This window comes from Myotis brandtii, unplaced genomic scaffold (assembly GCF_000412655.1).
Source record: "Myotis brandtii unplaced genomic scaffold, ASM41265v1 scaffold64, whole genome shotgun sequence".
Lineage (NCBI taxonomy): Eukaryota > Metazoa > Chordata > Mammalia > Chiroptera > Vespertilionidae > Myotis > Myotis brandtii.
In genome coordinates, this window is record NW_005370460.1 from 3,398,485 (window position 1) to 3,422,781 (window position 24,297).

The 24,297-nt window shown below is 51.1% G+C and overlaps 2 protein-coding genes across 4 annotated transcripts in view; one reads left to right on the forward strand and one right to left on the reverse strand.

The window, feature by feature from the left end:
* POU2F1 (POU class 2 homeobox 1) overlaps positions 1–20,288 on the forward strand; it is a 131,200-nt gene extending 110,912 nt beyond the window's left edge. For all 3 annotated transcript variants that reach the window (XM_005880503.2, XM_014528532.1, XM_005880501.2), the window contains 7 exons: positions 354–495; positions 1,899–2,044; positions 2,928–3,107; positions 4,216–4,321; positions 6,615–6,960; positions 7,623–7,711; positions 9,900–20,288. In XM_005880503.2, the coding sequence (XP_005880565.1) occupies positions 354–495; positions 1,899–2,044; positions 2,928–3,107; positions 4,216–4,321; positions 6,615–6,960; positions 7,623–7,711; positions 9,900–10,210 (1,320 nt within the window). In that variant the 3' untranslated portion in view covers positions 10,211–20,288. The remainder of the gene's footprint in view (positions 1–353; positions 496–1,898; positions 2,045–2,927; positions 3,108–4,215; positions 4,322–6,614; positions 6,961–7,622; positions 7,712–9,899) is intronic.
* A 3,261-nt stretch (positions 20,289–23,549) lies between these two features.
* Positions 23,550–24,297, reverse strand: part of CD247 (CD247 molecule) — an 81,509-nt gene continuing 80,761 nt past the window's right edge. The window contains exon 7 of the mRNA XM_014528527.1: positions 23,550–23,615. Within this exon, the coding sequence (XP_014384013.1) occupies positions 23,550–23,615 (66 nt within the window). The remainder of the gene's footprint in view (positions 23,616–24,297) is intronic.

Genomic DNA, 24,297 nt, shown 5'->3' on the forward strand with positions numbered 1-24,297 from the left:
TAGGATTACTTAAACCACTTTGGTTACATGAATTAAGGGGCTGGTTTAGAATATTAGCACCATCTTTTGAGACTTAGTATAAATATTTGATAATCTTAACTATTATATAAGGTGGCAAGAAGAGATTCAAAATGGAGAGAATGTGGGACAGTTTTGATTGTTGTAAGATTGGGGCCTAACTCCTCACTGGAGCGCTGGGCCCAGCTTAGGGGGTGGGTGTTTTTGTGGCACCCTACGAAGGGGCTCATTGTCGAGCCTTTGTCTACGGGGGCCTGTGGAGGGAAGGCTGACACTGTTGGTGAGATGACTCTCTTCTTGCTCGTCCTCCCGCTCCTTTCTGTGTTTCTGTACAGGGCGATGTTGGGCTTGCGATGGGTAAACTGTATGGAAATGACTTCAGCCAAACTACCATCTCTCGCTTTGAAGCCTTGAACCTCAGCTTTAAGAACATGTGCAAGTTAAAGCCACTTTTGGAGAAGTGGCTCAATGATGCAGGTGGGTGAGAAATGGCCTCATTGCCTGTGGGAATCTTACAGGGGCTGTCGTATAGAAAGGGGTTCAGATTTCTTATTGCATTATTGGCGCTACAGAGCCTTGAGGTGCGCCAGTCTTGGGAGGATCCAAGGGATAAGTTATGGTTCCATAAACCAGAGATTCGTTTAAATAGTAATTGCAATGCACACAGTCAACAATTGTTTTTAGTTTTGGAACATTTCCAAAGGGTTAGGGGCAGTTGAAGGAAGAGAAAAAAAGGAAGTTGAAAAACAAGTTTATTAGTTCTTCCTTGATGAATTATAGTAAATTTGTTCTTGATGATATTTCTGCTTTTGTTACTAAAAACGACTACATAGTTCACTCATGAGAAGTTGAGTGGCCAGTGTTAACTTGTGTGTTTTGTACTGAGGTTTCCTTTTGGGAAATTTGAAGTTTGAGTCACAGAACCACAGACTGTGGGCTGCAAGGAAAGTGCAGATCCCCTAGACGGCAGTTCCTGTTTAGATGGGAGCAAAACCAGGTCTTTGGAAAAGGCAGACTGTGACCCCCTCCCTCGGACAGTCTGATTCCATGGCCCTGGACCCTTTCTGAGCTCCACAGGTGAGAACCGCCTCTCTGCCCTTCCCTCCGTGTGCATGGAGTGGAAAGAGTCCCAGAGCCGGTTCCGAGATGCCCGGGGTCATTCAACTATTAATGATGGAACCTTGCTTGTTTCAACTACCAAGAATTTAGAAGTATTTCATTCTTGTTTGGTTTTGGGGGAGGTGTTGCCCTAGATTATACTAGTAAAATGAGAGGTCATTTGCGAGATAAATATTAAATGTTCAATAATTTCCAACAAGCTTTCTTTTATCCCTAGAGCTAATCTATATATATATATATAAGCCTAATATGCAAATTGTCCCCTTGGGATTTCAACCGGGAGACTGGGAGTTCTATTGCACACTATGACATGCGCTGACCACCAGGGGATGGTGCAGAATGAAGGAAGGCCCCGGCCGGCAGCCGAGGAAGGGGGCCAGCCTTCATCGCTGGCCAGGCCTAGGGACTCTACTTGTGCACATATTTCGTGCACCGGGCCTCTAGTAAATAAATAAATAAGCAAGCAAAACCAAAACATAAGGACAGAACTCAGAAGAGGTAGAGCTGAGTCTCAGGGCAGAAAGAGTAACACTGTGCTTTCTCAGAGACAAGTCAGAAGGCAGCGGGGACAGACAGCCGACCGGTCTCAGACCGCAGCTAAAGTAGTGAGGAGCGCTGTATGTCCGTGTGGGTTATGGAAACTTTTTCATGCGCTTGCAGCATAAACTGTCTTGGTCGCCTTTGTTATGTTGTTAATACGCGTGCTACGTGTGTGAAGTATGCGCAACTCCTTCGACCTCCTGTTTTCTCCTTTCTTACAGAGAACCTCTCGTCAGATTCAGCTCTCTCCAGCCCAAGTGCCCTGAATTCTCCAGGGCAGGGAATCGAGGGCTTGAACCGTAGGAGGAAGAAACGCACCAGCATAGAGACCAACATCCGTGTGGCCTTAGAGAAGAGTTTCCTGGAGGTTAGTGGGGATTGTGGGGATTTTACTTTTCGTGGGCGTGGGATTGTTGGCATGGTGCTAACATTAGGTCTGTCAGCCACAGCCCTTACGGATGCTTATCCCATCGTGGAGAAAATAAGACAACCCAGTTTACGTTTATGCGTGCCTGGGGCTCAGGCAGTAGGCTCACATCCACGGAGTCCTTCGTGTGACAGGCAGCAGCTGTCAAGGGGCACAGGGACCCCAGACATGGAGGCGCAGGGAAGAGAGCAAAGGCATCCAGGGGAACCAAGGGGTCAGCGCAGACACCGGTGGTTCGGTTTGGCTGAGTTCTAGTGTCTGCCTAGACCAGCAGTTTGGGACCAGGACACAGAGGGCCTTGAATGTCAGCCTATCAAGTTCAAGTTAAGTCAACAGACACTTGGCTTTTGGGTGTGTTTTTTTGTTTTTTGTTTTTGTTTTTTTAACCAGAAAATATCTCAATCAAAGCTTCCAACAAAATTCTGACTCTGATTCAGAGAGGCTTGAGCACTGTGGAAGGAGCACTGAGTCAGGAGTCCAGCATCTGCCACTTTAGGACCCGAATCCTTGATCAGTCACTGAGTCCCTTTATCTGGGAGGTCCCTTTATCTGGGAAGCACTTCCTATCCTGCCCCACAAGCTTAACAACAACAACCAAAGTAAACATTCAAGAATAACTTATTCTAAGTTACCAGGAATAAATTTAATAGACTTATGTTCATTGGAATGTTTGTCTGTAGACATTTTGTTAAGGTGGGCCTGTTGGTCATTGACATCCCAACTTTACTCCCTGGCCTGTCCCTCCATGTTTGTTGGTTTATATAAAGGCATGGTTGTGCCAGTCGTTCTAAAGGTTATTCCACAAGGTGATTTTCCCCTTCAGAATCAAAAGCCTACCTCGGAAGAGATCACCATGATTGCTGAGCAGCTCAACATGGAGAAGGAGGTGATTCGAGTTTGGTTTTGTAACCGCCGCCAGAAGGAAAAAAGGATCAACCCACCCAGCAGCGGTGGGACCAGCAGCTCGCCTATCAAAGCAATTTTCCCCAGCCCGACCTCCCTGGTAAGGCAGGAAACGGGGAGCTCTGGCTCATTTCACAGTTTACCAGGGACCCGCTCAGTCATTGTATTTCATAACAGAGTTTACTGTGAGAGCACCCAGTGGTTTAGGGGAAGGCTGGAGGGGGGTGTGGGGGGGTCCAGCCCCCTGTGAGAGGCAGTCAGGGGAGCTTTGTCCTATGCCGCTGACTGTTTACTTGTGTTTGGATTTATTTGAACGAGAAAGAAGACAGTATTTTTTTTTACAAAACTGTAGGCATATTTTGTTGTTTTTTAAAAATTTGATTTACATTCTTTCCATGACATCATTTCATTAAGAACAAATTCAAGACACTCTTGCCCCCACAGAGTCAAAAATAAAACAAGCTGCGATTCACGGGTCCTCCGGAATAGTTTCCTTATTTAGGCTAAGGGAACAATTAGCATAATACTTCCTACTGACTTAGATTACATCTGACCCACCATTACTGAGATTGAGAAGTTTTTAAATGATTTCTGTGTGAAACCTGGGCAAAGCCATGCGTCAGGCGAGTAAAGAGCCACCTTTGACGGCAGCCTTTCAGCAGGCACACATTTCTCAGTTCCAGGAGAACCGGGGCTCAGCGCAGACCCAGGAGGAATGAAAAACCTTCTCCTCTCAGGCCCATTTACTTTATTCTATTTTTATTCTATAATATTTAAATTCTATCCTGGCATTGAAAATTTTTATAGGCAAAATAAGTCTATAAATGGAATTTTAAGTTTTTATTTTTAAACTAGAGGCCCAGTGCACAAATTCGTGCACGGGTGGGGTCCCTCGTCCTGGCCGGTGATCAAGGCCTATCAGGGCTGGCCAGCTGAGGGGAGGGACCCCGAGAGGTTGGCCAGCCAGCCCCCTGATTGGGGCCGATGGGGGGACCAGTCGGGGGAGGGGAGAGGGGGCTGCGGGAGGTTGGCTGTGGGAGCACACTGACCACCAGGGGGCAGCTTCTGCATTGAGTGTCTGCCCTCTGGTGGTCAGTGCACGTCATAACGACTGGTCGACTGGTCATTCTGGTCATTCGGTCGTAACGGTCGCTTAGGCTTTTATATATTTTTTAATGTTTTTGCATATTTTCATTTCTGACCTCTAGGTGGCAACCACGCCAAGCCTTGTGACCAGCAGTGCAGCAACTACCCTCACAGTCAACCCCGTCCTTCCTCTGACCAGCGCTGCAGTAACCAACCTCTCTGTTACAGGTAACCACCTCTCTAGTACAGGTAACCACTTCTCTGGTACAGGTACCCACCTCTCTGATACAGGTGACCACTTCTCTGGTACAGGTAATCACCTCTCTGTTAAAGGTAACCACTTCTCTGGTACAGGTAACTACTTCTCTGTTAAAGGTAACCACTTCTCTGGTACAGGTAATCTGGTACAGGTAACCACCTCTCTAGTACAGGTACCCACTTCTCTGATACAGGTACCCACCTCTCTAGTACAGGTACCCACTTCTCTGGTGGTACAGGTAACTTCTCTGGCACAGGGAACCACCTCTCTAGTACAGGTAACCACTTCTCTGGTACAGATTACTACCTCTCTAGTACAGGTAATCACCTCTCTGGTACAGCTAACCACCTCTCTGATATAGGTATGTGGCAGCCAGGCTGTGCAGCTGTGAGGCAGCTAGTAGCCATGAGAGGTTCCTGTGAGAATCTGCCATTAAGCTGTGAATTACAGCTCTAGGGAGGTATTGCTTTTTTTAAAGTTATATGTGAAAACCTGAACTCCAAGAAAAATCAGGCACAATTAATTTTGTCAGAAATAATACTTTCACACAAAGCTTTCATCTTTTTTGTTCTTTTTCACCTTACTCTGTCTTCTCCATTACTCCCAGGATTATCTCTCAAAACACACACTTTTTTTCAAGTAGCTCTTCCTAAAAACCTTGACTATCTACAGCTTTTTGCATCAAGACAACATCAGATCAGATGCCCCTTCGCTTTGTAGAAGGCACTTTCCAGTGTGACCCTTGTCTCCACTGGTCGCCATCCACTGTCCTTGGTCCACAGAGGCTGGCGGGCCTGTGAGCAGGTGCAGCCTCAGGTGTCAGCCAGCTGCCTGCACGTTTCTGATGGTGGCAGGGCTGCTCCGGGTCAGGTGTCCATTCCGCCTGGAAGTAGTGTTGAGCTCCCCTGCAGAACTTTCTGTCCCCTGCCTGTGTCACCAATGATTATAGTTTTATAATTTATTCTCTCTTTGCCAATAGACTTTGTACTTCTCAAAAGGCCTGGATTTTCTTTTTTAATCTCTGCCTCGTTTAGTGCCTGACACATTCACTATAAAATGAATGACTAAATTTTTCCCTGTGCCACCTTTTGAGTAGTAGATTTCTCAAATACATTTAAAATGAACTCAGTGCTGTCATCAGCAGTTCTTAGTGGCACAATGTGTGAGGCATTCTGCGATTATTCGCCGGGTTGATGATGGGTATGAAGCTCTGGGCGGGCGGATTTCTGATGGTTCACGGTGCAGTTTGGATTTAACCTCCAGGTGGGGAAATTGATTTTTCTGCACTCGTATTTAACTTCATCGTACCTCTTTGGCTCTGTGACCTAACCATGGCATGTAAAGTGAATAAATGTTTTTATTCGCATTTATTAAATTAAGGATGAACTTTGCCTTTTCCCTCTTTATCTGTCTGTATCAGTATGAATTCAGACATTCTTTTGTATCCAACAGGTTAGAATTGTACCCCTATTTCAGAGTTAAATTGTCCCAGATTGGCCAGTGGGAGTCCCTTCAGCTGGCTCCCCTGTCCTTCTTTAAGTGGTTCCTTCTTTTTTGGCACAAGATGTTCAGGCTCATCTTCACGTTTCTGTGCCCAGGCCTGGAAGCAGCCATTTCTCCAAGGTTTCCGAGTTCCAGTTAGTGAGGAAAGGACTTTGGAACCAAGGTGGAGGCATTAGATACACTCACTGATACGCATTGTTGCTTCTAGGGCATCTCAACTGAAATAAGTGTGCACACACACGGGAATGTGTGTAAGATACACACGTGTGTGTACATTCACTCATCTGCACCATCCATCTTCACTAGCTGTCCCGTGTATTAAACCCAGGCATCCATACTTAGTCTCCAATTCCAGCCCAACACCCTCTAGTTTAGCGGTTCTCAACCTGTGGGTCGCGACCATCGGAAAACACATATAGCATATCAGATATTTACATTCCGATTCATAACAGTAGCAAAATTACAGTTATGAAGTAGCAACGAAAATAATTTTATGGTTGGGGGTCATCACCACAACATGAGGAACTGTATTAAAGGGTTGCGGCATTAGGAAGGTTAGTTCATTATTTTCTAAGCTTAGGTTCTAAAGGGTTTGTTTTTGTGGTTCATGTGTACAGATGCACTAACGAGGTTAGTGAAAAGTACCCATTTTGAGGTGCTGGCTGGTAGAGTCATTGGTCAGTTGTTCCTGGAGTTGGCTGAACAGAGACCCGCCTCCAGGCTCCCCACAGCTCCTTCCTAACACAGCCCTCTTTTCAGGCACTACAGACACCACCGCCAACAACACTGCAACCGTGATTTCCACCGCGCCTCCGGCCTCCTCTGCAGTCACTTCCCCCTCGCTGAGCCCCTCCCCTACTGCCTCAGGCTCCACCTCTGAGGCCTCGAGTGCTAGTGAGACCAGCACAACACAGACCACCTCCACTCCTCTGCCCTCTCCTCTCGGGACCAGCCAGGTGATGGTGACGGCGTCAGGGCTGCAAACAGCAGCCGCGGCCGCCCTCCAAGGAGCTGCGCAGTTGCCGGCGAACGCGAGTCTCGCTGCCATGGCTGCCGCTGCAGGACTGAGCCCAGGCCTGATGGCACCGTCTCAGTTCGCAGCTGGGTAAGGGCTTTCTCGTCTGTTCCCACCTGAGAGTCCACAAGGAGGTCATCCCGGGGCTTACTCTATGGGAGACTTTCCATCTTCATCTTCAACGCAAAATCCAAAATAAAACTCTTTAAGCCTTAATGTCTTTGAAATGGGTTGCTCTGTAGCAGCTCAAGGACCTTGCTGATTGCGGACTTAAGTGTCTGGACACCCTGGAAGGGCAGCAGTCAGGCCTTCATTTCTAGGTGAGACACGAGCAGCAGGCGCTGGCCGTGCCTTGGGGTTGGGCCAGGGGGAGCCCACAGCTTCCGGCTCTCAATCTCACTCGTTCCCTGCTGGCCTCTCAGCTGACCTCTTTCTGACTCTCAAACGTGCGGAGGGGCTGCAGCAGTAAGAATTACTCTATAGATATGTTTATTTCTCTGGCATTTGCTTTTGTTTTGAGAAAAGAGAAGGAGGTAATGCAGAGCAAGTTTGAATGACTACGAGTTGGACACTGTGTGATCATAGTCTTGTTTGGTTTGCACAGTGAGCTTCAGGGAGAGCAGAGACTCAGGCTGTCGACTGTAGAGAGGACAAGAGCTGCAGCTGCTTCCATAGCCTCCCCTCCGGCGAGGCCTGTTTTCCCTTGGGCGTGATGTCACGCTGACCGCTGTGTCTGCTCTTTTCACTTGCAGAGGTGCCTTACTCAGTCTCAACCCAGGGACCCTGGGCGGTGCTCTCAGTCCAGCTCTGATGAGCAACAGTACACTGGCAACCATTCAAGGTCGGTACAGCTGCTTTCCTTACTTACCTCTTTTTTTCTTTTTTTTTTTTTAATGGAGGAAATCTACTTTGCCAGAGGTCAGGGTGATGGGGAGACAGTTGAATTGATAATGTAGACTAACTTGAGGACCAAGAAAATGTCTTGTAAAAAAGCTTTGTGAAGAAGTATAGGTGTGGTTTGGGCGTTAGAACAGGAAGCCTACTAGTTTGGTGTAAGAAATCAGGACTTTTATGCTGATATTGACCTTGTTATGTGTATAGACTTGGGGACAGACTTTCTCCCTAACAAGTTTATCGACTTAGTCATCCAAGACCTATGCCTAGGCACCCTGACCAAGTAAACCCCCGTCCTCATCTCCACCCCAAGAGAGCACGACTGAGCAGTCCCCTCGGAGCACATCGGGGACTCCAGGAGCACTTCGCATCCTTGCCGGGCCTGCCCTTTGTTCCTTTGGTGTCCCCGTCCTTGCCTTTCCCAAGGCCAGTGGGTCCCTTTGACCTTCTCGTGCTACCGGTCTCAAGTGCGTCTGAATCCCAAAGGGTTTACTGAAGGGTGTGTCTTATGTGCCTCGGCTTGTGTCTGAAGATGCTTGAGAGACATCCCTGTATAATCAAAGAATGTGAATGTTTTTTTCTTACAATTAAAATAGTTTGTGCTTAAGTGAGAGTTCTTGGGGCCAAAAATAAGCTGTTAGCCACTTGAGTAAAGGTGCTGTCAGGTGGGTGATATTCCTCCAGTGTACGTACCACAGAAAACACTGGTCACCGACAAGTCCCAGACATGGGCTGGACTGCCTGGCCTCACACTGACCTCCGTGCTGTGTAGAATCGGTGGTTAGCTCTGTGAAGCTTTTGTTAGCCAAGGACTCCTTTTTGGAATAAGACTGTGAGAAGCCACTTTCTTGGCAGCAGGTGTCTTTGGGTGGTAGTGATGCTCCAGACACTGCAGGCGGGGAAGACCTCTCTGAGGAGATCTAGAACCAGTCCATGGCCCTAAGCCTGGATTCTCAGAAAACTTCAAGCCACACCAAGTCTCCCCGTGTGTGCTCATTGTGTGATGGTGTCCAAGTCAGGGACGATCCCTCAGTCCCTCCAGCTGTCTTTACATGTTACATAAGAAATCAACCAAAGTCTTAAAGCCTAGAGAAACCTTCTAATCTGCATGTGGTTTTATGGGTCAGGGAGATATTGGGGGGTTGTCAGATAACGGAAATTTAGTAAATGAGAATGCCCGCTTATTTTTTTAAATTGATTTCAGAGAGGGAGAGAGAGAGAGAAACATCAATGATGAGAGAGAATTACTGATCGGCTGCCTCCTGCACGCCCCACACTGGGGATCGAGCTGTAACCCAGGCATGTGCCCTGACCTCCTGGTTCACAGGTCGATGCTCAACCACTGAGCCATTCCAGCCGGATGCCCACTTATTTTAAAGAAAATCTTGCTGATGCCTTCATCACAGAAAGTTCTCAGGTGCTAGAGCGAGTCCTAACCCACGATGGCCCACGTGGGCATCCCCACATCTCTGCTCCCTCCTGTAACGCCCACCACGCTCTGCACAAGTTAGAAGGGGCAAACTTGGTCACACCTTACACTTTACTTGCTAACTTAATTTATTTTAGAACAAAAGCCTTTGGAAAGATGGCTTTTCATCTTGTGTATAAAGCCATAAAGTGCTCAGATTTTTCATAGTGCCAGTGGATTGATAAAAGCTGACTATATTTTAGTGCTGTGATTGCTGGAGCTAGTTTGTCATTTGAAGGGAGTTTAACATTGGCAATCTTTATTGAAAACAGTCGCTGGATTTACCTAATGCTGTCGGTGGGCACTGAAGTCAGGGAAGCTCCAGTGCAGATGCAGCTCTAGCGGGTCAGACAGGCCTTACCTCCCTCCCCCCAGCTCACGCTCACTAGATTGTTCAGTCCTTTAGGCCAGCGGTCGCCAACCGGCGGTCCGCGGACCACCAGTGGCCTGTACAGGTCTGAAAGGTTGGTGACTGCTGCTTTAGGTCCTTCAAAATCATAACAAAACTTCAGGTGGGACAAGATGGCTCTCTGATTCAGAAAAACAGTCAGCGAAGGGCCGGGCTTTGTAGCTGGTTGTGGGAGATTGAAGTCATTTGGTGGCCCTTGGCTTCTCCAGGATGGTATTAATGGTCTCCTTCCCACCTGTTTTGGGGGTTTGTCTGTAGCTCTTGCTTCTGGTGGCTCTCTTCCAATAACGTCATTGGACGCAACTGGGAACCTGGTCTTTGCCAATGCGGGAGGAGCCCCCAACATCGTGACCGCCCCTCTGTTCCTGAACCCCCAGAACCTCTCTCTGCTCACCAGCAACCCGGTTAGCCTGGTCTCTGCCGCCGCAGCCTCCGCGGGGAACTCTGGGCCTGTCGCCAGCCTTCACGCCGCCTCCACCTCCGCTGAGTCCATCCAGAACACGCTCTTCACAGTGGCCTCTGCCAGTGGGGCTGCCTCCACCACCACCACCGCCTCCAAGGCGCAGTGAGTGCTGCCCGCCTCTTCCAGCGCAGTGCCATCGGGCAGCCAGCTGGCGACCGCAGGTGCCCTGGCTCCCTCTTGCCACGGTGTGAGGGCGAGGGAGAGGAGAGCAGGAAAGACACGTGCCGGAAAGAAAGGATGAGGACCGGACTTCATTTGCCTAATTTTATAATAAAACACTGTCTTTTCAGGATTGCTTCATGGATTGGAGAACTTTCTAACCAAAAATTAAAAAAAAAAAAAAAGCAGAAACAAAAAATCAAAAACAAACAAAAAATAAGTGAAAGGACTACTTATCATTTCCAGCGGTCACGGTGGCAGTCAAGGTGGGTTACCAATTCTAATATGGGTAGGAAGGAGATTTCTTGTTTGTCTAAAGTCCTTTTTTTCTTAAAAAAATCATTTTTATGGGTCTGTTGTACAGGCCACTACGTCATAACAAGGTGTTTATAATCGTATCAATTGTGTTGGGGGTTCCTTTCTTAACTGGTACAATTTAGGCAGGCCCGCGTTACTGTATCTGTTATTGTTGTTGTCATGTTTTATATATATTTGGTTTGGACGTGTCTCGCTCCTGGATCCTGCTTCAGTGAGCTCCCACTGTGGGGAGGGGTCGGGAACTCGAGTCCTTCACTGCGAATGTCCTTGCTGGTTTCCTCACCCTGGACGCTCACAGAGGCCCTAGGAAATGTTTTCTGTTGCCACTTATGCAAGAGGCTCGGTGCAGAAGCTGAGGGCAGCGTGCGCAGACGCTCCCACTCCACACCCCCATCAGGTGGTGCCTTTGGAGCACTTTTGTGTAGGAAGGAATTCCTGCTGGACTGTAGCTCTCACTCAGACCTTGAATGACCCGAGGCCGGGTCCCGGAGTGCATCAGCGCCGCTCCTTGCCTCTCACGGGGCCGCACGTGTTGCAGGCGGGACTTGGCTCCAAGAGCAAAGACTACTGCAGACACCTGCCTGGGTGGTTCTCGTGACTCTGATCTCCTGAAAAATGCTCCTATTGTTGCTGTGTGTGTGTGTTTGTTCCATTGTGTGGAAGGTTTTCAACCGAACTTCCTTCAACTTAGCAAAGAACAAATGTACTTGTTGGGAGTGGGGTGTTTCCCTCCTGTTCTCTAAAGGAGCCCTGCTAGCCTGCTCCCATCGGTGATTGAACTCCATCCCCCCTCCAACAGGGGGATGAGAAGAGTCTGAGGTTACACCTTCTCTAGCCACAGACTTTTCCCCAGGTGGCTCTCACCCGCCACCCCAAGACCGTCCTTGTCCCCTGGTGGAAAGGCACGCACTAGCTTCGTGGGTCTGGAGAGCCTGAGGACTGAGCAGGACCTGCGTGCACCTCACTTGGGTGTCTCCTGGGCTGGTTAGTGATGCTCCTGTGAGGCGGGTCACGTGGCAATGGTAGCTGTTCTGGGGAAGGGAGGAGCTTCTGGCATGGGTGCGGTGTTTCTGGACTGTGTAAATGAGCCCAAGAGAAGGGGGAGTTCATGAAGTAGATGAGGAGCGAGGTGACTGGGAAACGGGATCCCCTTTTCTTTATGGTAGCATCTATACCAAAACCCCTGGACTGATCCCTGCAATGCGCTCCTGCGCCCGCCCGCCCGTCTGACTGATGAGGGTGAGGGCCAGCTGCTGTCCCGGGTGCTTGCTGACCTTGCCTGTCCCAGCTGCACTTTCCCCTTCTGAGCTTTAGGCTGAGGGCTTACCGGTCATTTTCGTTGCTCGACTTGTGCTGGAGGGAGCTTGGTTCTGTGCACTTATGTCTCCACGGCCTTGGGAAAGGTCGTGCATTTCTGTTTGTGATCGTCCAAGTGGGAGACAGGCACATTAATGTTAAAAGGCCAGAAACATTTTCATCCCCTTGTTGATTTTTCTTTTGTTCCATCTGTCTTCCTGTTTTATTTCACAAAGTATTTAATTCCCATCCTCGGTGTCCTCTCCTCACCCTTCCCTTTCCCTAAAATCCCTCCAAAATCAGTGAACTGCAAGCAGGGATACTAACAAATGTCCACCCACCTTTTTTATGTGTGGTGTGTTGTTTTTTTTTTAATGTTTTTGTGTGTTTTTTTAACTAAGCTTGAACCAAAGTCAATTTTTAGCAAGCTGCTGTACTAAAGGACTAGTTTTTATCGTGCGGTTCAGACACATTGAGGAGTTAGATGCTACTGACAATTTCTTTTTCATTGTCTTTAATAATTTTATATAAAAGTTGCTGCTTCTTTTAATCTTTTATGTTGGTAAATTGTACTATCCTCTGGGCAGACATGAACTTGATTTTTAACTAGTTTATTTAGTTTGGTGTGTAAATAGAATAGCAGTGTCGGTGAACTAACATTTCTCTCTCTGCCCCTCAAGTTCTCTGATGTAGTTAAATTTAGTCTTGTATCCTGACTTGATATCTCTAACTTTAGTCTGTGCTAATGGTTGTAGGACTATCAATAATACTGCAGCTGCCACGGGAATGGGTTGCGCCCTTGGGAGTGGCAGGTTCCAGGCAAGATTCAGGGAGGGGAATGCTGATACCCACCATACTGGGTGAGAGGCTATAGCATTAATTCCCAAAATGACTACCAAAGGAAGTGTCAAGGCCCAAGGAACTCCAGCCCAGTGGCTAACAGCAAGGGCCAGGACTGTCTGGGTTTGTTTCCTATGTGGCTCCAAAGATGCTCCCTCTCCCAGGTAAGACTCACCAATGGACTTTAATATGTAAAAGGATACTAAACATTCAAGTCAGTGTGATGGTCTTCATTCCCAGCCCTGTCTGTATTCTCTGGTCAGTTTAGGATAAGGGAATTGTGCCTGGGGATCACTTTATGATATTAAACCAGCATAAAAACCTGTATTTAAAAGAAATAAATCTTTAGACAAGTAAAAACAAGTTGCGAAATGAACGTACATTTATACATGTACGAGAAACACTAAAACAGCTTGTTGCTGGGTGGATAGCTTAAATAGATCCCCAGCCCCACCCCTAGGAACCCCACTGACCATATTGCTTCATGACACAACCTGCAGTCCTTTGTCACTGTGTCATCTTTATCATCTCCACAAATGCTTTTTGTGTTGAGTGAATCGCTGAAGCTGGATACTCAGATGTAGCTGTTAGACACCTTATGTGGGAGTCTGGAAATTAAGAGGGGCAACTGATCAAAAAGAGGTGTTGGGTTGAGTTCCTGCACTTCTAAGAGGAAGGGCCAGACAGGCCATCCCAACTCATTGTGTCAGTCTTCTTTTTTCCCCTTAATGTTTATGCAAGTTTTATTTTATCCCTGAATTTGCTTAACACATTAAACCAAAGACTAATTCTAATGCATTTGTAGTGATACTATATTTGCCCATGGCGATGGGCCTTCCCGAGGGAGCGCTGAATGTAACTGTTTGAACCCACTCATTGCAAGCAGCGCAGTGTGGTCGTGCACGTGATGTGTGCCCTGTGTAAATCTGAGGGACGAGGCAGAAAGACCTAGAAAAGGGCTTCTCACAGGAACCCTGTTACTGTCCCTGATTTAAGAAATAGGTTGAGTACTGTATTAGTTTAAATGTTTCTTAAGTTATGGAGGCAGCTCTTTAGAATTATGTAAATGGTGCAGTCCGTTATGTGATGTCACATACTTCCTGTATTTATTTGATAAGAAAGATCAATACAGCCCCATTTACTCAGCTTCTTGTCAGAGAGATGGAACCACAGGAGCCTGGCTGCTGTTCTGTGTAGGACCACACCTGTTTGTACTTCATGGTAGATTATTAGAAAGAATTTTTTTAGAAAGAAAATAAGATTAGTTAAAAGGCTTCTAGTGAGATTTTTTTTTTACCATTTGTTCCACATAATTCTTTCATTGTTGGGGGGAAAAGCACAATTATACCTCTTTTTTATTTTTAATGTTATTTTGTCCTATTATCCTTCATTTATTTTCAAAAGTAGGGGAACCTTGTCTACATTATCCAGAAGCACAGATATTTGCTTGACACAATATTTAAATTCAGCCCAATCTTTAACATTAAATTTTCTATTTAAATTGCTACATTTGCAAGTATGGGAAATTAATGTCGACTTTTAACATTATAAATCCTAATAGTAAACATTGCAATTAGTATGTACTAGACATGTGGCTTACGGAAGACACTGATTGTAGTTCATAGTCTAAAGTTGTTCCCAAGCCACGTCCTCCTCACAAAACTTTCTTACGGAGAAAAAAGTAAAATCGGTGAGATGGGAAGAAAAGGGAGCAGTGTTGACAGGGAGAGGCAGGGCCGGGGCTCCTGGCTGGGGCGAGCAGCGGGGGCCTGGCACCCCCAGCGCCACTTCCGAGCCTTCAGTTACAGAAGAGCCGAGCAGCTCATTGTGAGAGTTTGGTCAAACGCTTTCTCAGAAATCTGCATCAAAAATTGATGAATTTAAAATTCTGTTTTTCAAACCATGTTTATTAGAGCTGAAAACTTTAAAAGACCAAAGATCTGGAATGTAAACTAATGCCAGTGGGAGTGAGTTGACGGGTTAATTTGATCACGAGCATTAGGAGGATACTTTTGTGCCCGTGTGTGACGAGCGTTCCGTGTGCGGCCTCTTCGAGTAATGCTGGCCCCGGCCATTCTGGGGTCATTTTCAATCTTAGACATTTTGAGGACAACACTTGATAAAGTGGCAAACCTTCCTGAGCAGCCCCTGCCTTTGGAGAAGGAGGAAACCCTCCTTGGACCAGGAATCGCTAAGGCAGCTGACGGAGGCGTGCACTGCGCATGACTGCGATCCTGGGCGAGGCTGAGGCGGGTCCCGTTCTGCCTCCTTGTTTCTCAATCCAGAGAGAGTAGACGGGACGCCGAGACTCCCAGTGAGATGTCGGAAGGGTCTCAGAGGGCAGGGTGTTCTCTGAGTTGTTCAGATGTCCACGTGGTTCGTGAGCTGCTGCTGCTCCCACCACCCTCATTGGTGAGCAGCGCTGTCCTGGCTCTGCCTCTCGGCCTTGGCCCCACGCAGGAGCCGTGGGTGCAGCTGTGTTGGTCTGGAACCTGGATCTCCTTTTCTCCCTTCCTTCTCCCTTTGAATGGCGACACCTTAATCCGTGAGGATAGTGCTGGAGGGTAGCGGTGGCTACTGGCCCCTTCATGAAATACCTCAGTGTAGTTTAGCATTGTTGCAGAACTGGTTTTAAACTAAAAACCAAATAAACAAAAAGAAAAAAGCTTTATAAATAGTGGAAATAATTCTAGCTGTAGCATTTAGTTGACTGATGTTTATTAAGATGGATAAACATGATTGATGCTGTATGTATTGGGATCCTGTTTATAGGTTACAGTTTATGGGATTCGAGGGGGGTGGGGTGGGGGACGAGGAGAAGGTGTCTGTTAGAAGGAATCGTTGCTCGTTGCTCGTGTGTGTTTGTTGTTCCTTCTCTCTCTCTTACCAAAGGAAACTTGACTGTCCCTGTGACTGGGCTTGGGGTTTGTTGGCCTCTCTGTGGTCTGACCTGCTGGGCAGTGTGTGGGGCATGCAGGTGGCACATGGGTTCAGGGTCCCTTGGGCATTGACATCCTTGCTAAGGCGGCCTGTGCCCCCAGATCAGCCCTGCCAGCCTCTCCCAACGGCTCTTACCTCTGTATGTGGCAGGCACGTGGGCAAAGGATGACTGTGCGATGCCGGGTGGAGAGGTGGCAGTAGTGCCCTGTCCGCGTGGACGGCAGAGCAGAATGAGTGTGTGGGCCTCATCACCTGGGAAGATGAGCGTGGACGGCTCTTGTCGCCTGGGTCATGTTGGACGTGCTGGTAGCACACACTCTTGGACCCAGCTGACTTCCGTCCAGACCAAAAATGCAAAAGAAGGAAAACCAAACCTAGAAGTTGACAGCCGTCCTGCTTGCCCCCCCACCTCAGTGACGTGTGACCTCTGGGGATTGGTTGGCTGGTGAGATTGAGGAGGGTGTGTTCTGGGGGCACGTTCGGGGGGTGGGGAAGGACGAGACTTTCTGCCCGCACTGTGGGACAGGCTTTCTCGGCCCCCCTGAGTCCAGACTAGGCACTTCTCCAGAAAGCCTGTTTGTAAATGAATGCCCGTCTCATGGAACCTCAGTGGGATCCGGTTTGGATACCAGAGACACTGCTCCGTCCTTGCTTATCCTGTTTCAACCGGCAGAAGGAATAGGAACAAAAAGCTGGAACTTGGGAAAGCTTCCCCGCTGTCCTCTCCCTCCCGCTCCCTGAGGAGGGCCTGGTGGTCACCCTGGCTTTGGAAGAGACTCCTTTAGTTTCACTCGTTGGTCTGTAGGACGGATGGGCCGCTCAGTGTCGCTGGGACGTTCTTGGAATCGCTGGGGGCTTGGGGGTGGGTGGAAGGGGGTAGGGTTCTTTCTTTCCCTTCATCTAACACGTGTAGAGCCAGTGCAGATAAGTTCAGGTGAGTGAGATGTGCTGTCAATGTACAAGAGAAGCATTTTCAAGAGCAGGTGATGTGGAGAACCAAGACCTTCCTTGAAGCTCTGCCCATGGTGCCGTGTCGTTCCAAGCTGTTCGTGCACGTGAGCTCCTGGGCATTGAGGAGCTCATTGTTTGGGGCACTATTGATGACCCAGAAAGGGAGGGAGGGCAAGAAATGTATTGCTCTCTCAATTTTTCATCAAAAACTGCCAGGGTGCTGGGCATATGGCAGCTGTGCTAACAGTCTTGCTGACAGGATGTGACAGTGTCAGCCCTGGCTTCACAGGACGCTAGATGGCAGGGCCTGGGCGCTGAAGGGAGAAGCACTCGAAGCAGAGGCTATGGGATCAAGGGTTATGGATACCACTTTGAGTGCAGAATGGGACTCCCTGGGGTGGGCAGGGTCCCTGGGTTTGCCCACTCTGCCAGGGCTCAGCCACCATCAGATAGGTCAGACCCCAAAACGAGTTTCCTGTAGAAACATCGTGGTCTGCTGCAGAGTCCCCTGGATTTTCTTAGTTCCTTGCTCATTGCTGTGCTCACGGCCACACAGCAGCTGAGGCCTCCTTCAGACTCTGCTGTTTAATGAGGCTTCCAGATGCTTCTGTACAGTCGGGCCCCTTTGGAGGGAAGGACAGAGCCAGGCAGACACATGCCCGTGCTCCCACCTGTCTCAGTGGGAGCCTCGGGCAGGAAATCAGTGCACTTTCAGAAGCTCCGGGACAGCGCCAGCCAGGTCGGTGCCCTGCCTGGGTGTGCCCTGCCTCGGTTCTGACCTGCACAGGCCCAGTGGGGCCCCTCGTGCCCGCCTGTTGTGTGAGCATGAGACCTGCGGCCGTATTGGAACTGGCCTTTTTGCAATATAAACCTCCTGTCCCGGGGCCAGGTCGAGGCCAGGTCGGGGAGACAGACGGGCTTCCAGCTTCTGAACTCTGCTCCAGCGGGCCTTGCGCACCGCTGGCGGAGGAGGAGGCCCGCTCTCTGCGGAGACGCCTTCTCCCACCGAAGGTCAAGTCGTCCGCCTGTCCCTTCCTCTGGTGGCAACAGAGGCTAGGCGAGTAAGCACGGGCCTCTCCCACCGCAGCCAGGGCGTCGTATACCTCATTCTAACTCGTGACTGAGTAACTTGCTTCAACTTCCTCTAAACCTTACGGAGTTGCCAAGTCTGCCCTCCCTCCCGTGAGTCATGCTGAGCTCTGGCCTATAGCATTGCGGGATCTGGGGCCTGGGGTGGGCCCACCTAGCGCCTCTGAATGTCGCTGCTTGAAAGCTACTGCAAGTGAGGGCAAATGGCAATCTTCTGGTTCTTTTGTTGGAAGAGGTCTTCACAGGTCAGGGGCCCACTCCCCGCACCTGCCTGTAGGGGCTGGCCGGCTGTCAGCCCCCACCCCACCTTTCCGACTGCTGGCCACACGCCAACTCCTGTCTTGGCCTTTCCCTGGCGGCAGGAGGCCACCCCTTCCCTCCAAGGCCTCTGGTTCTGCTGGCTTTCGGGACTGGGTGGAAGGGAAAACACCAAAGAGGCCCTTTGCGCTGACTGCTGCACACACATTTCACTTTTGTTCCTTTGACATGACCAAAAAATCCAAATATTTAAGTTATTATTATTAGTTGACAATCTTATGTCCCGTGGGCTCTCTGAAGCCGCACCCGGCCCGTTTCCTTTTCTTTGAATGTAGTTCCCGCCTCAGTCCCCACTCCGCCCGGAAGCTCCGCCAGGTCTTCCTCTGTGATTCGCCAGGGAGGGTGGTTTCTTTGTTTGGTTTTGTTTTGCTTTTTAAATTTCCAGCCAAAACCAAAGATTTCTTAATGATTGTATAAACTCAAAACAAACAAAAAAACCAAAGAAAAGGGCAGTCTTCAGCGTCGATCCAGTCTGTGGCGTCCTGGCTGGCGCCGAGCAAGGCCGGGCAGGTGGGGCTCTGGCCGCGGAAGGGCAGGTGTGCGCGCACTCGGCCTGGAGCTCGGGCCCTGCCGACTGTGAACATGCCGTGGAGCACAGTGGCGTTTCAGATTCTTCAGAACAGCAGACAAAACCCATCGCCACGATAATCCGCCCACAATGCCACGGTCACGGCCAGGCAGGGCTGAGCCCAGGACGAGGAGGGTGGGTGCTGCTGGCCCAGGACTCCACAGAGTGGGGAGGCCGAAGACAGACACTGGCGCAGGACTGGCTGCTCTGCTGGGTGCTAACCTCTGGGCTGGCGCTGAGCACGCCCAGGGCCCTTCGGAGCCTTCGTTCTCTTTCCTTTCCTGGGACCGCGGCAGCGGCTGTCCCCGCGGGAGCGTGCAGAGCGCTTGTGGACCTTTCATTCCCCACTGTGGCTGTCTCCTTCCTGCGGCGCGCTGCGCAACTATGCATCGTGTTTCTCACCTGTGCTAGGTAGATGCCTGTGACTTTTTAACTGGGGGGCGGGGGTTGCAAATGAAGGAACTTTTTACACGGATCTTTTTAATCTCAGCTTATGGGGGGGTGGGTTCTAGGGTCATACAAGCTCTATCCCAAAGCAAAACCCAAATGTTAGTAATCTTAGGCTGACGCAGATACCAAAGAGAATCCCGCCCTGCACCGCAGACTGCGGAGTGCGCGCACCGCACCTGCACTCGTCTGACCTCAGCAGTTCCAAAGCGTAGATGTATATTTTGGTATATTTCTGGGATATTAAAAAATGTTGTTTAACTTCTCGTTTGTTTCCGTGTAAAGTCATAGCATGAAAATAACTGAACTGTCCTATTCTTAGTAGTTTGAAATAATAGTATTTTTGTATGTTTGGGTGTGTCTATGTATGTATTAACATAACAGTTTTCACTGCCTCGGAGTTCCTAATAAAAAGAAATGAAACGCTCTGCGTGTCCATGCTGTCCAGTAGTAAGCGCCCACCCCTTTAGTTTGGAGTGCTTATGGCTGATGACCCGCCCACTGGGGCTTTGTTTTCTTTTAAAGAGACAGCGATCGTGTTTTTCTAAAGATGTTTTCTTTCTCTCTGTCTTCAAATAACTCCCTCACCTTTTTTTCTTTTTCTTTTTTTTAAAATATTGATTCAGGGGTGTTTTTCCACTGTTGTCAAGGGAGGGACACGAGGGGGAATTGGCCCCTTGGCCTCCCATACATTTTTGTTTTATGTGCCTAACTTTAAAATGTGAGTTTGAGTTCTCTTTTGTGGAAACTTAAGATGTGGTGTATGATTCTTTCCAACATGGTCCAGCAGCTCCAGCGAGGCAGTGACCACTCCTGGGGAGTTGACGGGACCCCTGCCCCGTTTCTCCTGGTGGTTTCGCGATCTGGGTGGCTATTGTGTAGCCCCACTGCCCCAGACGCCTGGGTAGCCAGTGCCCCCCTGCCGACCCCTCCCAGGAATATTTCGTAAGAGTCAGCTGATAACATGGCATGGGGACTTTGCATTGGGGGGGATTCGCTGATGCCTCCCGAGGCCTGAGGAGTCAGGGGACATAAGTGGTGCTGTCTCCTTAAAAGTGCCCTTCCTGTGACCCCTCCTGGGCCGCCCACAGGCTGTGGGCTTGGGAGAGGCTGTGTGGGTGGCTGAATCAGAAGGAAATGCTAGGTTTTGTGTAGATGCATTTGTCTGCTGTAACTTTTTATATATATATTAAACTTAACTGTAACTGTACAGTTCATTTCTGTTGTAAAACATCATTAAACCATTTTTCCAAGTGTTTTCGCATTGTCTAAGTTTCTCTGATGGGGTCGTGTTGGTGTCTGGGTGCTTCACACACATCCCCACCCAGACGGCTCACAGCCCTGCCCGTCACCCCCGAGCACAGGGTCCCCCCGCCTCCCAGCCAGGCCCTGGGGGTGAGCAGGCAGGCGTCGGCCGCAGTGGACTCCAGACCACGGGGCTTGCTGCCATCAAACACGCAGGCTCCTCAAAGACTCCCATTTCACTGTGGACTTGACTGCAGAGCTGACACTGAACTTGACTTTTCCAGATTTATCGTCTAAACTGCCCTGCACACACGTCCCCTGGGGCCCCTCGGGAGGAAGCCAATCCTGACTCGGGCCCTGCTCTCCTGTCAGAGACGCCCCTTCTCCCCTGAAAGGGAACCTTGAACCTGAACGCGATTTCTTGCGGGGAAACCAGCTCACTGAGGAGCTCTGCTGCCTCCGCAAGTGCCACAGCTGGCGTGGCCTGTGCTGCCCTGCGTGGGGGGTGGAGGGAGCTGTGCCTCCCACAGGCTGCCGTCCTGTGAGGCCCAGTGGGGAGGGGTGGCCTCGGCCTGCTCCTGCTCACAGCTGCTCAGCCTTCTCCCCCGTTTTGCATTTAAGTTGGTGAAGTTATTTCCTTAAAACAATTCCACGTTTTTAACAGGAATCCCGTTTGGCAGAGACAGTGGTGTGCTCACCAGCATGAGAGACCTTAGAAGGCAAAGCCCACTGCTCGGCCCCAGGGGCTGAGGAAGGAGTGCCCTTTCCACTCTGTTTCCCTGTCCTCCTCTGTCAGCGGTGGGTCTGGCCCTGGCCAGGTCCCAGTGGTTAGATCCTTGGCTGGTGCACCGAAGGGGCATGGGTTCAACTCCTCGTCAAGGGCACACACCTGGGCTGCAGGTTCGATCTCTAGCCCTGGTCGGGGCACATGCAGGAGGCGACCAATCAATGTCTCCCTCTCTCCCTCCCTTCCACTCTCTCTAAAAAATCAATGGAAGAAATACCCTCAGGTGAGGATTAACAACAAAAATAAATCAGCAGAAGGTGGGCATGTTCTAACTCACTTCGTGTGGCATGAGGAGCTCACCAGTGAGAGCTGAATTCTCTGTTGCCCCCTTTTCTCTCCAAAGACGAGGGCGGCTCTCACTGGGGCTCGGTCTGTCAGCAGCTCAGTCCTCCCAGCCTGCTGCCCGCGCTGTGTGGTCATAGCACACTCGCGCATACACACACACACACACACACACACCCCTGCCCCGGGATGTCAGCCCCAGAGCTCACTGCCAGCTTGCTCCTTGCCTCCACTCAAATTCTTGACGCAATGGGTCAAACCCTTGTGTCAAGCCAGCCATGGGTCACATAACTCAGCCCACCTTGACCCTAGGTGTGGGTGTGTCCACTCGCTCTGACTGGTAGATGACCAGCGTCAGCCTCTGAAAGGCGGGTGAGTGGAAGTTGCAGCCATGGCCGAGCTTGAGTGGCAGCAAAGGCAGCGAAGCGACGCTGGGGTCTTCCCGGCCCCAGCCAGGTGCCACGGCAGGCGGACAGTCTGGCCCTCGGGGCGTTCCTTCCACATCCTTCCAGGCTCCTCCGTCCTCGCTGGCTGGCCCACACCTGCCCGTGCTCAGGCCCTGACCCTGCAGCGTGTACTACGTCCCTTCAGACGATGTGGCTGAAACCGAGGGCCAAATGTGACGTCCCCAACTGTGATGACTCCATGCTCTTCTCCCTGGTACCTGCCACCCGCTGGGCATGGAGTGGCTGCTGCCGACATGTTGGCCGTAGGGAGTTGGGTTCCCGGCGTCCAGGTCAGGGGCAGAGCGCCTTCGCCGTGTGCGGTGCTGAGCAGCATGTCCTGGCAGAGTCCCTGACGCTCCGGCTTTGACAGCTGTGGCCCAGACTTTTCTTTTGAACAAGTGAAGGTATTGATTCCAGAGCCTTTACCCAATAGAAATTGGTGGATTGATATTTCCAGTCACCTTTTGTGAGGGAGACTGACCTCGAGGCCTCTGTCGTCCTCCATCCTCCCCAAACCCCATGTCATCTGTACAAACCAGTCCCAGACTCGCTCTGCTGCACGTGCTGCCGGTCCGGTGCCTGAGGGCCGGGGCCTCTCCTGCTCGTCTCCCACACCATGGCCAGAGCCACGCTGAGCCCTGCCCACCAGGCCCTGTCCTTCACCCTCTGTCCCCACGCCGCCCGCCCCTCTGCATGTCACCTCACACTGCACCCAGGCTCAGGCCCGCCCGCCGCAGCCTCCTGGGCCCTGGGGCACCAATGCTCCGTGCTCCTTGGAGAGCAGCAGGCTGGTTCCCAAGACTCAATTCTCATCAAGGACCTGGATGTTGAAATAAAGCTCCGCCTAAAGCAGTGTTTTCACTGAAGCGTTTATTATGCAAAGAGCAAGGCTTTAGCAAACCAGCATAGATTAAACCCAGCGGGAGAGGCTCCTTCCAGGCCCCTGTCCTCCGGGCTCTGCAGGCCCCGTGGTGTGGGGTCTTCCTGGGAGGCCTTCACGTGGCGGGTTTGTCCTGAACTCAGTGTGACGTGAACAAGTGCCAGGGAGCCACGGCCTTGCCCCGCTCGGGAGCCCGCCTCGGTTCACTGCTTTATACCGGTTTGCTCATCACACGCCTCCCTGTGAGGATGTGAGCTCGAAGGCACAGGCGTGTCCATCTCTCAGGCCCAGGGTCTGGCACCTGGACCCCATGGGAAGGGATGCCAGCGGAGGGAGGCCTGTGCTCCGGGCTCTGGAGCCTTCACGCGGCTCCAACCCAGCCCCCCACTGCACCTCCATCCGCAGGGGCTCTGCCTGGACCTTCCTCGGCCCAGTGCCAAGCTACCGAGCAGTGAGGGGACGGTGGACAACAGAAGCCAAATCTACAGCAGGAGCCAAGCCACTCAGGTGCCGACAGCACAGACTGCCGGACGGTGCTGGCGTCCGGGCTCCTTTGGGGCTTTACAAAACAGACTGAACAGCTTGGTGTGAGGAGTGTGCTGACCCAGGTTCGAGCCACGGTCCGGCCCTGGGCCCCAGGCAGGCAGAAGCCGAGGACTGGGCGGGCTCCAGGACGGGCCCGGGACGCACTCCCTCACGTGCAGGGTGACGCTGAATGGAGGTTGGGGATGGGAGGGGACCAGATGTGACCACATGAAGCACCTGTTCTGACAGAGGACTTGGAGGGGAGACAGGAGCGAACTGGGCTGTGCATGTTTTTCCTGGGTCTTTACAATCTGGGCGTCTGCGGGTCTCCCTGTGGGTGCTGGTCCCCAGCTGCTAGCGAGGGGGCAGCGCCTGCATGTGGAGGGCGTCATAGGTGTCTTTGGTGGCCGTACTGAGCCCCTGGTGAAGGGAGAAGGAAAAGACTGGGTCAGGAGCCGCACCTGCCCACCCGAACCCAAGAGGTGCCACAGCACGGCCTGTGCCTGCCCACCCGAACCCAAGAGATGTCACAGCACGGCCTGTGCCTGCCCACCCGCCTCCAGAGGCCCGGGAACTGCCCCTCATGCCCGCGGGGGACGGGTTCTGTCCCTGCTGGGTGTGGCCTGGGGCTCCTTTCCTGACAGCTGTTGCTGCCCCAGGCGCTGGGCCCTGCAGCGCTGTGTCCCGTGTTCCCACCACGCCACTGCGGCTCCACCCTCCCTGGGGCTCCAGCAGACAGGCCCTGGGGACATCACCTGAACTCGCCTGGCAGGTGGAGTGAGGGGAGGGAGGAGCTGGAGCGGCCAGGCAGCCGGCCAGGAGGCCCTGGGCTTGGCATACTTCTCCCCATGATTCCATAAGCCAGGCTGCTGACGGCCACATTTCCTTTTCAAACTTGTGACTTCCCTTGCGATTTCCCCTTCCGTCTTCCCACCCTTCCTGCCGTCTCACTAGGTGTGCGGAGCGAGGCAGCCGAGGCTGCTGCAGGGCCCAGACGCGGAGGAGCGGCCCACGGCTGTGGGTCCTGTGCGGTCACCAATGCCGGGGACGCCCTTGTCCCGGGTGGGAACCCAGTCATGCGCCTGGTAACTAACGCAGCCCC